We start from the raw sequence: 12,960 nt of genomic DNA, 5'->3' as shown, positions 1-12,960 counted from the left end.
CTATTCTCTAATTTTGTTATTTTAACAAAGAGTAGACATTTGTGAATTAAAAAGTGACAGATTAATTAGCAACTTAATGTTTCTTTCTGTTAAAAATCCTGTCCTTGACATGAGTCTTCCTAAACTATATAGTGAATTATGATTTACATTTAATATTCCTACTGTAACTATACACCAAAAATATTTTTTAGAGGTTATGAAAAAGAGATTATACCCTCTGATGCAGTAATTCTCCTTCAAGGACCTACTTTAAGGGAAAAATGGGAGCTATAAAAACACACGTAGGTATAATGCTCTTTAGAACATTAGTTAAGTTTGAAACATCCTCATGTGTAAAAAATATACGATTGTCTCCAACACTTGAAAACCAGATATTAAAATATTTTTCAATGATAGTGGGGAATGTTCACAACTTTGTAAGTGAAAAGGCAAGATATAATGTTATATAAACAGAAGGCAGTTTATCTCAATATTAATGCACCTTTTCCTTAGTGATAGGATTATTCATGGTGCCCCCTGCCCCTTGTATTTTTAAATACTCCACAAGAAACATAAGTTAATGTAAAAATGTGTCTTTCAAGAGTTTATAGGCATGAGTTTGCCATGATCTGTAAGAATAACCACAAAATGTGTCTAATCGAAAGATGAAGTTTTCTTTGAAAACAATTTACTGTGTTGTAAAACTGAAACTGTTTCACACAGAACAATGTATATTTGTACACTGTTAATATTTCAATCAGTCTAATTCTCTTGTGTGCAAGAAGTCACCTTGAAATGCTATGTATCACAGTTCTCTTGGGGGGAAGAATACAAAAAGGAGTAGAAATAGGACTGTGCAGGGAAAGTGGAGTCAGGAAATCTATAAACTTCCATTTTAGAAATAAGCCTATCTTGATAGCATCCTTGGGTTCTTTAAAACATGTTATTAAATATTTACTTTTCACAAAAAGTAAAACTGGTCTTAAGCCTTTGCTTCCTTAAAATAAATTGTGTCCTTACATTAACCAAATTAAACTGTGAACCACAAACAGCTCCCATGGTCACAAAATGTCAGCTAAACATAAACCGCATTTGTTTTTTGTGTATAAGTTTGCAATATAGTAATCATGACCTGTGTCTTAAACCTCATTTCCAGTAGTAAAGCAAACCTAATTAATTTCCCATGTAATACATTCAGAGGCACCCATGATGTTTTTTTCCCCTCAAACTTCACATAAATGAAAAGCCTTGTGATCTGTGGCTCACATACTACAGCATGAGAACAGAGGGACTCTCATCTCCAAGCCTGCATATGTGGGTGGCAAACTGGCATCTCAGCAGCAGTGCTGCCAAGGTTTGGCCAGTCCCTCCACTGGTTTTCCAGGGTGATAAAGGATTTACATTGATTTAAATTCCCTGTTTGGTCTAGGCCCTCCGAGGATGGGTGGCTCACAAGCACCTGGAGTGGGCGTGGGTGTGGAGAGCAGACCAGAGTATGCAAAGCTGCCTGTCTCACCTGGTAACTGAATGACTGTGGCAATGAACTTGGTCTCATTTGTTTAGTGTTCCCACCAGCTGAGCTAACTCATCTTAAAAGATAAAATTTACACAAGTTAGCACAGCCTCCCAGAATTTTATTTTTCTTTTTAAAAGAGTTACCAACATTAAATGTCAAAAATGTTCCCTATTATGGACTCAGAGAAGCTTTATAATAAAAAGACTGCCATGACAAAATTATCCCAAACATATATAAGCATATCAGGAATCTGAAACATAGTAATTTTTACAAATTAGAAGTGAAATTTAGAGCAAACTGAAATAGTGAATGTTTTAAGTGCAAAACAAAAAAAACATAAAACGAATTCAGAGCAATTGCCATTTTTTATTAGCCTGGGGTATTTCACAGGGCTAAGAGCAGGTAGTAACACTGTCACCATCACGTGGCAAAAGGAGCACTAGAAGGGGAGCCTGGAACTGCGGTCTAACCCTGGTGTCAGGTAACACGACGCTACTGGTCAGCACTTCCAGTTTCTTTATCTGTAGAATGAGAAACTGGGTTAAAGAAACTGCCAGTTTCTTTATCTGTAGAATGAGAAACTGGGCTTGGCACAGCTGAGAGTCCTTCCAATTCTGCAATGCTAAGAATTCTTATTCTTGTCAAAATGATATAAATCATGTTAAATATTTTTTAAAATCTAGTTATTTTTAACCCATGACAAAGTAGAGCTGCTAAAATATCTTAAGATAAAACACAAAATAAAACCAGCCTGTAATTTTAAATCAAATATTTCTGAAAACAAGACAGAAAAATAACTGTATGAAACGTTCTCAAAGAGCTGTTTTGGGATTTTGTTTTGTTTTTTTCCCATCTACAAGGAGGCAGTATCTCTGGACAATAAGGAATATATTTTCTTAAACGATTTCAAATTATATAGAAATATAATTTCCTCCCTTCCCTCCTTTATTGTGAAAAATCCTTGCAAAAGTGTAAAAGTGAAACCAGAATCCCCTCTACTAAATGTCCATCTTTACTTTAGGATGCTGCTCTCTGAAGGCTGGATGATTGAATACATGCGGGAGCAGGAAGAAAGCACGTACCAAACTGTTCTTAACCTTGTAAATCCTCATGGTGTCTCTTTTAGTGTAGGCTTCAGAGAAAAATCTAAATGGAAAGCAGAAATGATACCAAAGATTCCCAAACTAGAGCCGAAAAGCCTCTAATGTCCTCAAGAATGCTAAGCCCTGTGTTGGAATGTTAGGCCAAAAGGGACATAGTGAAACAGAAACACTTACAGTTCATTTGCACCTTTTCTTTTTACATCTGCTTTAATTAAAAAGACAGAAAATGAAGATGTAAGTTATTTCTACTTAAATATTGACGTGAGCATAATCCACTTTTGCTGCCAATCAAGACATTTTAAAAGAATTTACCATTTGTTACCCTGGCTGGTGTAGCTCAGTGGATTGAGCACGGGGCTGTGAACCAAAGGGCCGCAGGTTCAATTCCCAGTCAGGGCACATGCCTGGGTTGCGGACCAGGTCCCCAATGGAGGCCATGTGAGAAGCAGCCACACATTTATGTTTCTCTCTCTCTCTTTCTCCCTCCCTTCCCCTCTCTAAAAATTAAATAAATAAATAAATAAATAAATCTTTTAAAAAAAGAATTTACCATTTGTGATTTGCTCACTTATTTCAAAAAAGCTTTTCCCCACCTGAAAAAAATCTTGTCTATTATTGATAGTATGAATTTATGTAGCTCTTTTTCTCTCAAAAATTTTTTATCAAATGTGCTTCAAAGTCTACTTACTTTGTAAGAAAAAAAATATCAGCTATAAGGCACAAATGTCCCATACAGGTCGCCATAATCACACACGGTAGCAAAACTGATGATACATGCATGGGGTGGGCAAAAGTTGGTTTGCAGTTGTTCCTATGGAAAGACAAGCAGGTTATGGTTCTTACACTACCTTTATTCACTCAAAAGAATGTCACAATGCAACTGTAAACCTACTTTTGCCAACCCCTGTATTAATGCTACAAACCAAGGGTTACATTGTAAGGGGGGGTTACAATTCAAGGTTAAATACATATGTCATCGTAAAATCTTGCCACTTTAAATAGAGATTTATTGGACACTTTAATAGTATTTTAAATTGAGGAATTTATCAAGTGCTTAAATTTTTAAATATAGGCGTCCACCCCCGATTTTCAAAAGTTTGAGTTAGGCCAGCTCGCTTTTAGGAGAAACCTACCTGTTCCTGCTAACCAGAAGAAATCCAAAGAGTTTTTGCTTTTAAAATAATGGTAATTTCTTCTTCACTTTATACCATTTCAGCGTACGAAAGGATTCACAGGAACACTCTACTTTCAGCTAGCAGGCAACACCTGTATTTTTTTTCTTTCCTTAAATGAAGCATATAAAGGATAAATGAGGGGGTGTTCTCTCTGAAACCTTCATTAAGGTGAGTAATAAAGTGCATTATCAACCAAAATAAACATTTAAAAATAGATTGCTTGTAGGTTTCAAGGACAATAATGCATAATGGTACTAAAGAACAGTGTTTAAAACTAGTATACTTAAAGTGGACACTTTTAATTTCATTTTTCCCATATCCCTCGTACTTATTGGATTTATATAGTACCTATCTTCCAAGGAACTAAACGTGCCTTATTAGATTATAATGAGTATTATGATTGCACAACAGCAATTGTTTTCAAACAGTAATACTTTTTACCTTAAGAATGTTCTATTGCCACATATTGGAATAGTACGGAGTGACATGACAGTGGCAAACAGGTAAGTTCATACACAGAATGAAGCAAGAGAATGAAGAAGCAAGAAATCATAACTTCAAAAGAGCCACCCACCTAAAAGGTGACAACTGGGCTTCATCTAATCGCAAATTCAGCTTCAGTGAACTGATGAAGAGAAACACTAGATGAATAAATCTATTGCTTTCCTGGGTCTAAGGTGAAAAAAGACCAGTTTTTAACTGTTAGGTTATCACATGATGAAGAAATAATTCTTTTGAATAGAAACTCTCTAAACATTATACTTTTGTTGTTTTCTACAAATCAGCAGACTTACCAGTGCAAGTCCATCAGCAGTTTATTTCTAAGAGGTGTGTGCTCTTATTACATGTTTTCAGTTTTTGGCAAGCTAACATCTCCATCTTTTTTTGGAAAATAGTGAGCCAGGTAGTTTATGAATTCCTGCTGAAAACTTAAAATGTTTAATGGAACATTAAGTACCATATATTTAACCTTTTCTCGGGCAATTATAAGATCTGAAATATAACTCTAAATAATGAGTACTATAATACTTAATACTTCATAAAATGAGCTGTATAAAAGTTAATGTGGTTAAAACTTCATATTCTAACTATTTAGTCTAATCTACACAAAGAACAGATTCATGTTTTTTGCCCCATTTTGAAAACTTCTGAATTTAATTCAAAAAAGGAATAGGCAAAGATTTCTAGAATTCAAAGTACTATCTAATCTTATTTCATTTATAAAAATATGGAAATATAAATTTTGTTTCAAATATAAAACACTGCAGAACATAACTTGGAAAGAAAGAAGGCCCTAAGACTTACTGATACAAGTTTATCACACTTCATGTTAAATAATAATGGCTAAATTAAAGTCATTTGGAGATTAATGGAATTTACTAGTAAGCTTAATTGGCAAATAATAAACTTTGAGAAAGGGAAAAGCTTGTCTATTACTGAGAATGTCAATTGATAAACCGATTGCTTTATTTACACCTAAATGTGATTTATTCTTCACAAAGGTGTATGTACCAACATAGAGCTTAGCTAAAATCAAATTATCCCCCAATTCTTAAATATGAAACTGAACATAAGAACCCATGATCAGCTGAGACCCTTGTCTGTGCATACAGACACTCATCTCTGGGTACTTCCTTAAACTCATATCCTAGCATAACAAATTCTTAAACATATTTAGCAGGGTCTCTGATAAACTGTCCAAATATTTTTTTTAAATATTCTCAAGAAAGTCTAAGTTCCAATTTACATTATGATCTTAGGAAAATTTTTTAATTTACATTTTAAAATCTTTAATAATATTTTATGTCATAAAGATTTATGAAAATCTTTAAAACATTCTATTTTTACACACTTCATTTTCATACATTAATTTGCACTGTATTTGTTTCATACTCCAGACACCCATTGAGCAATTTCATATGGAGAGTTTTATTAACTATATAAAATTTTGTTCTATCCTAAAAACTTAATTAATCTAAAAAGCCCCAAACCATGAACTGTTTATTATATAGGACTCTTCCCTCTTACCAACTTTATAATGCTCACAAAATTGCTTCTTTAATAGAATTAATTTGGGGCCCATAAATCTATTCACATGAATATTCAAATTCTCTCCTTAAATCCTGAGAGGCTCCACCATCTCAAAATTATCTCCAAAGTCTCCTTATGTAAGATGCTGCTCTGATTTCATTCTCAGCTGATACCTGAATTATCATGGGAAGGGCCTTCAGTATCACTGCCCCAATCCTTTTTTTTTTTCAAATAGCAAACTTTAACACAACTGTAATTCTTTTAAGAATCTTTATTGAATTTTTTAACAATTTAGCCTGTTGGATCTCAATGCAGTTTGTAAAACAATTGTATAGTTTCATATAAACTGCAACCAAAAAAGTAATTTACTTTGTCAAAGAAGTTATCTGAAGTTTCAAGTTATTTTTTGTAATATGCAGAACAGTAAAATGTAAGCATGCTCTTGGATGCAGGTGCTCCTGGGTACTATGGAGTTATTTTGAAGAGCTTGCTAAGGTCTGCAGGCAGTTTATGGAATGCAATCATTTTCTTCACAATTTAGGTACATGAGAAGAAAACTGATACTTATGAACAGAGTATTTTTGTCAAAAAAGTTGAGGCAGCTTCTGTTGAATGCTATCTGTGTTGGTACACTTGTTACACCTTGAACTGTACTAAGAGAAACAGACAGCCAGGAGTTCATGCTGAAATTTGAAAAATCCCTCCTCACGTGTTGAGTTCCAGGAAAGGGAAGAGGGTAAAAGACTATGTAATCGTTCATCATCTTATATCAGCATACCACACCAAGTCACTTTACATGACAAGGGTGCAAATTTCCTTCACTGCTTTCAGTCAAAGTCAGCGGTGTCTACAGTGGAGGGTAGAGGTGGAGCAAGCCTAAGACAGGATAAAGCTTAATTAAGTCTACATCTCATGCAGTTGTCCTTGTTCTGTCTTTAAATGTTTCTCAGACATCCGAATTAGAACTGAGGTTTGTTAACCTGGGATCCGCATTGATCTCGTATCTGTAATGATACCCTTCCATGTGATCCCTGCAGGCATCTCTGATGTTATGCATCCACTTTTTTATCCCCTTACGGTTCAAATACAAAACCAGTAGGAAAATGGCGCCTATCAGGGCTAAAACAATACCTAGAAAGACATAAGAAGTCTGCAGGGATGGAGGAAGGATAGGGTCACACTCCAGGTCAGAGCTGTTGAGTTCCAGGAGGACCCGGTTCCTCATTTTGTCCGGAAATGCACAGGTGAGCCCGGCTTTGCTCTGCACTACCTCTGTCTCCTTGAGCCAGGTCACCATGTCCGCCATGTGACAGTCGCAGACCCAGGGGTTGTTGTCCAGGAAGACCCTGACTTGGGGCAGGCCTTGCAGCTCTGCTAGGGTGCCATTATGAAGGACCTTGAGGGCATTGTCCTCCAAGTGGAGGTTTTCCAGGTGTGTCAGGTTTCGGAAGGACAGATAAGTCAGGCTCACCAGCGAGTTGTTGCGCAGGTCCAGGTGCCTGAGGCCCGGCAGCTGGGCCAGTACATCATGGGGCAGGTAGAGAAAGTGGTTGCTGGCGAGCTCCAGGCGGTGGAGCCCACGCAGCACCTGGCCAGCTCTCAGGGCAGCAGCCACCATACCCTCAATGCTCCACTTCTCCTCCTTATCCACAGGGGGCAAGACGTGGTTCAGGATCAGTTCCTCCAGGGGGCTCGGGGCCGAGACGCTGGCGTTGCTGCCGGAGAAAGCGAAGGGGCTGAATTTGCGTAGAGGGTTGTGACTGAGGTCGAGCTGGCGCAGGCTGGGCAGATTCTCGAAGGCTCCAGCGCGCACCTCCTGCAGGTGGCTGCCGCTGAGGTTGAGCGTGGCTAGCTCGGCCAGCGGCGGTCCACGGGCGAAGGCGCCGGCTGGGAGCACTGCCAGCTGATTGCCAGTGAGGAAGAGGTTGCGCACGTAAGGGGGCAGGTCCGCGGGCACCTCGGTCAGATCACTATTAACGCACTTAACCGTCCGCGCCGCTTCGGAGCACTCGCAAGGCGGCGGGCATTGGCTCTGCAGCGGAGGCTGGGCAGACACCGCGGAAGCCAGGAACGTTGCAGAGGAGGTGGAGGACGTCGCCAAGGAAGTGAGCGAGGACGAGGAGACCCAGCCCAGTAAGACCAGCGCCAGCCGCGCGAGCCGCAGCCGCGCATCCCCCGCGCGGGGGCCCCGGGAGCACCCCCCAGACATCGCGGCACGGGTCTCCCAGGAGTCGGCCTGGGATGGCGCCCGCTCCGAATGCTCGGAAGCTGGGCCCGGAGGGGATGGGGTCAGCAGGAAGCTTAAGGAGAAAACTTTCCTCCCGTGGGAGCGGAGGAGGGACGCCGCAACCGGAACTTGGCTAACCCCTCCTTGCCAGCGGGCGTTCCCCAGCCAGGGCGATTCCCCCGCCCCTTTTCCCTCCAGAAAGTACGCACGGCGAGTCAGGACACTCAAACTCGCGCTCCTCTTCCCGCCGCTGCCCCCAGTGGCACCTCTGGTCTCTTTTGTTGGTGCCTCACGCTGGATCAGCTTCAGGACCTGGGGACAAGCGGTAGATAAGCGCGAGGAGCTACGGAGACCGCAGCTCTCCGAGCGCAGGAACCTGCCTATCCAAGCCAAGTTGTCCCCACTCGGTCCCCAAACCTCCCTCCGAAAGCCAGTGTGGGCCTCACCTCCCCCAGCCCGACGCACATCCTTACCCGGGAGAGGGGCGCGCATCCCGAGACAGGAGCGCAGTCTTGCTTCTGTTCTGGATATATCTATCGATAGATATATCCAGCCTCCCTCCCTCCTTTTTTCGAGATCAAACTCGCCCCCCCCCCCTTGTGCGTAACTTCTGGCTAAATCCTCTAGTGCCCTCCCGACCAAACTTCTCACTCTCCCACAGCCTCCGTGGAGAACAAGCCTTCCGGGTCTCCGTCCCCACCCCGGACCGCTCCTCAGATCCAGGTTAGGATAAAAGGAAAGTTTCAGGTTGCAAGAGTCTTTTCATCTCTTTTAGTCCCTTCTGGGATAAGCAGGAAGTGGAGGGCTTTGCGATTCCCCCTGCCGCCGCCCTCCACCCCAGCTCGCATCTCTTCCAGCCCCTGGATTCTTGAGGGGGTTCAAGTCATTTCCAAAGGGGAAGGGAGAGACCACAAACAAAGCGTTAGTGAAACCCTGGACCCCCGCCTGAAAATGGGGAAGAGCCCTGGCGCTGCCTCCCGGTTCTCGCCTGTGCAGCTGGTTCCCAACCGCTCACCTCCGGGTCCACCAGCCCCAAGACGACTCCTAGTCCCACCAGAGTCGCGCCGACTTTCCGGCTCTGAGCTGCCAGTGCTGACTTTCCTGGAACCCGCCAGCCCCTGGCCCAACCTCCACAACTGGGAAAAACCAACCCCGGGGGCGGGGGAGAGCCAGGCCGGCCCGAGGGACTTACACCGTGCGCCCAACCTTGGAAGTCCTCGGCAGGAAGATTTAAGAAAGCAGACTGGGGGTATCTGGGCTGCGCGCCTCCTCCTGGTGGAAATTAACGAGGAATGTGCGGGAAAAGGTGAGGGAATCCCTTTCTCCCCCCTCCTTGGCATCCTTTGTTGGTTCTTCATTTTGCATACTGTATTTACCTTGGACTGGAACAAAACCGCTAGTGAATCTCGTGGAATTCACCCTGATTCGAGCACCTAGGGCAGTAACCAGATAGCTTCGGGCATGACAGATCAGTGGGAAACAGCAGCATAAAGAAATGAGCTGAAAAAGCACTGCGGCCGCAGGAAAACGCCCAGCAAGCTGCAAGGGAGCTTCAGAAAATCTTCCCATCCAAGTGATATCTTAGATGCCAACTTCAGATTTAGGTGTAATGAATGCGTCCCCTACCTGCCCCGCCCCCCAGCCCCCCAGCCCCCGTCTTGAACAATTTTGAACTTGCAAAGAGAGCCAACTTTAAGATGGGGCAAGGAGGCGGTAAGTTAGTGGAGAGGAGATTCATTCTTGATTCATTAGCTTTTTCTCCTCCCAAAATTAAAAGCAGAAGGAATAAAAAGGCAGCCAAAGCATACTAGAAACAAAAGGCAAATAGCAACGACGTGAGTCACCCGGAAAGCGGCCCCGCCCCCTCTCACAGGATGTAGCTGTTCCGTGTCACAGTGCCAGTCACTTAAGCTAGGAGAGTTCACAGGGTAGTGGGTGGGAGGGAGGCCGCCCAGGGAGATCCCAGGGAGATCAGACGCTTGGACCTACAGTCTATCACCCATGGGGGTTCTCGGCAGGTGGGGAGGTGGAGAGGATGGAGTTGAGAAAAGGGACTGATCGAATGATTACTTACTGGGAAGATCTGTTATATTGGAGAGGTTTGGGGTCCTGAAAGCTCGAGAATGATCCTTTCTCAATAACTGTATCCCCTTTGTCCCAATCAAATAATTAACCCGAAAGAGTGAGAAGGTGCTGGTTATTGCAGGCTTCTTTCTTTCGGAGAGAAAAATGGCAATTAGAGAAAACAGTTGATAATAAAATGCTCAAATCAGGAATGCTGATTGTGCCTATGAGTGGTGCATTTAGTGTGAAGAAAGGCCCAACTCTCAAGTCCTTCCCTGATTACTTTTACTGGCAAGAGATAGTCTGCAAAGCCAGGAGCAAAAATGGCCCAGAGAAGACCTGGAGGGGTTGGAGACTGCAGATATTTGAACCAAAAGCCAGTTTTGTTAATTTGCATCTTCATCACGTTTATCTATATCCCCTTTTCTTATTGTAAAAGTGTTTTGTAACCCGAATATGAACACTTTGGAAAAAAGCCTTAAAAGCTGTAGTGAGGTTCTGTATTCCGGTTGTGGTGGTGGTTACATAAATCGACACATGGGTTAAAATTCATAGATCTGTGTACACCAAAAAAAAAAAGTCAAGTTTACTCTATGATAAATTTTAACACAAAATTAATGACTTCTGGGGATAAAATTAGTATCATACCAGAGTAATGCTCTGGCATGATCCTAATTCTGGTTCTGATCTAAAGAGCAATTGCTCTGTCAGGAATGAAAAGCACTTTATAGTTTAGAAAGATTATATATATTCTCATCCGATCTTCAAATTAGCTCTGCAAAATAGATATAATTAGTATTGTTATAATTAGTCTTGTTATTACTGATGGTACTAACCAGTTCTACAAATGAAAAATGTGGGGCTCTGAGCATTAACTGTCTTTTACTTGCCAAACCCTGTGCTGATCACTTGACAGAAATTATTTCATTTACTCTGCACATCGGTACTCAGGTGGGCACTATCACTCAAGTTCTACAGACAAGGAAATTGAGGCAAAAATAAATAATATACTGTAGTTCCCACCCCCTTATCTTCTGGGGATCTGTTCCAAGACCCCCAGCAAATGCTTGAAATCATGGATAGTACCTAACTATATATACTGTTTTTTCCTATATGTAAATACCTATGGTAAAATTGTACAAATTAGGCACAATAGGAGATTAACAATGTAATAAAATAGAACAATTGTAAACAATATACTATAATAAAAGATATGTGAATGTGGTCTCTCTCAAAATATCTTCCTGTCCCGTACTCACCTTTTCACATAAAGGAAGCATTTTATGGCATCTCTTGGGCACATCTGAATGGCTAGCATTATGACTCTGTCACTTTAGGGCCATTATAAAATAAAGTGAGTTACCTGAGCACAAGTACTTCAATATCTTGAAGCTGATCTGATAACCAGTATGGCTACTAAGTGACTAAGGGGCGGGAGCCTACAGAGCATAGATACACTGCACAAAGGGATGGGTTCTTGGCTGGGACAGGAGATTTTATCATTCAGAACAGTCACACAATTTAAAACGTATGAATTATTTGTTTCTGGAATTTTCTATTTAGTATTTTCCAACCTCAGTTGACATGTGTAACCGAAACCTTGGAAAGCAAAACTGCAGATAAGGGTGAACTACTGTAACTTTTTCCAGTGAAGGGTGGAGGTGGGTGGGGACCAGGCCCAGATTTGTCTGCCTTTCATAAATATCCCACATTCCACATTGAGGCAAGGCTAAGAAGTTTGTGCAAAGCCCAGCTCTGCTATGCCAGAGCCTCATCCCTGGCTCTTCTTCCCCTTTTCTTCCTTGACCTCTCTGCAGCTGGCAGTTGGTTATGGCTGCTGAATCAGGACCCAGAAACTTGGGTCATTTCTAACTTCATCACTTACTGTATGACTTCTGTACTCCTCTGCTTCTCAGTCTGTAAAATAGGAGCACTTATAAAACTTTAGGACATTTATTTCCATGAGAATTAAGATAATGTACATAACATACTTAGCAAAATTATTATAACGTTCTCCTTCATTACCCTCCTTGCCATTTATTGGGGACTCACTATATCTCTGTAACTAACCACATTAGTAATAGTAGTACATACAACGATGAATAGTTGATGGTCTCCACAAGTACAACTGTGAAATACAGCAAATAAAAACTCAGGATACCCAGTTAAACTTGATTTCATTTGAACAATGAATAAATTTTTAGTATAAATATGTCCTGTGCAATATTTGGGATATACTTATGCTAAAATAATTCGTTGTTTACTTGAAATTCTAATTTCACTGGGCATCTTTTGCTTGATATGGCAGGTCTGGCAGCACAGTATTTCATCATCTGGTGGAAGAAGCACAGAGACAAAATCCTTCAGCACAGAACATCAAGTGCAGTTTGATGGTTGTGTGTCTTTCCAATCTCCTCTTCCTTTGTGTATATTCTACTTCTATTTCTGCTATTTTTATATAAATGAGATTATAGTATTAGCAATAATTTTTTACTTTAAAACAACCATATACTGTTTTATGTCCATACATATAGGTATGCTTTCTTCTCTTTTAAAGACCACAAAATAGTCCATTCTGTAGATTGTTATACCACATATTTTTAACTGCCTTACTGAAAGATATTTTGATCAGTAAGTACTTCTTATGGAAGTCTCCTTCAAGTGAGAAAGCTTTCTAGGATTCACTCTATTTTGATTGTTGTAAGCACTTAATTATTCTAAATTATCATACTTGCCTTACTCTCGACAGCTTGAAATTCTTTGTATTCATGATGCTATTTACACACTGTAAGCCAGGACAGGATTTCAGAGCACGGTTTTCCTCATTTATATTTCATTCCAAAGTGAAATGAAAGAAATGAATGT

At 41.0% G+C, this 12,960-nt stretch overlaps 1 protein-coding gene and 1 long non-coding RNA gene across 3 annotated transcripts; both read right to left on the bottom strand.

The window, feature by feature from the left end:
• Window positions 1-3,532: 3,532 nt before the first annotated feature.
• On the bottom strand, window positions 3,533-4,673 carry LOC123822262. The gene is made up of 3 exons (XR_006786243.1): window positions 4,568-4,673; window positions 4,348-4,445; window positions 3,533-3,882 (listed from the first exon to the last, which is right to left on the bottom strand). It is a non-coding gene; the product is annotated as an uncharacterized LOC123822262 (long non-coding RNA).
• Window positions 4,674-5,632: 959 nt separating this feature from the next.
• Window positions 5,633-9,610, bottom strand: TPBG (trophoblast glycoprotein). 2 transcript variants are annotated; one of them, XM_045844262.1, is made up of 3 exons: window positions 9,408-9,610; window positions 9,224-9,303; window positions 5,633-8,343 (listed from the first exon to the last, which is right to left on the bottom strand). In XM_045844262.1, exons 1-3 carry the CDS (start codon window positions 9,598-9,600, stop codon window positions 6,751-6,753), a joined length of 1,866 nt encoding a protein of 621 aa, XP_045700218.1. In that variant the 5' UTR covers window positions 9,601-9,610; the 3' UTR covers window positions 5,633-6,750. The 2 variants fall into 2 exon arrangements, with proteins under 2 accessions (XP_045700218.1, XP_045700219.1); XM_045844263.1 differs by lacking the exons at window positions 9,224-9,303; window positions 9,408-9,610 and adding an exon at window positions 9,047-9,172.
• Window positions 9,611-12,960: the final 3,350 nt, after the last annotated feature.

The sequence above is a fragment of the Phyllostomus hastatus genome, unplaced genomic scaffold (assembly GCF_019186645.2).
Source record: "Phyllostomus hastatus isolate PE091 unplaced genomic scaffold, TTU_PhHast_1.1 phas_contig_40, whole genome shotgun sequence".
NCBI lineage: Eukaryota > Metazoa > Chordata > Mammalia > Chiroptera > Phyllostomidae > Phyllostomus > Phyllostomus hastatus.
Note: the sequence above shows the minus strand (reverse complement) of the source record. Positions and strands in the feature narration are given on the sequence as shown.

Coding starts and splice junctions, on each gene's coding strand:
- TPBG (XM_045844262.1), bottom strand. CDS start 9,600: ATGGGAAGATTTTCTGAAGCTCCCTTGCAGCTTGCTGGGCGTTTTCCT. Junction 9,304..9,407: donor CGGTTTTGTTCCAGTCCAAG/GTAAATACAGTA, acceptor AATTTCCACCAG/GAGGAGGCGCGCAGCCCAGA. Junction 8,344..9,223: donor TCCAAGGTTGGGCGCACGGT/GTAAGTCCCTCG, acceptor GCTTGTCCCCAG/GTCCTGAAGCTGATCCAGCG.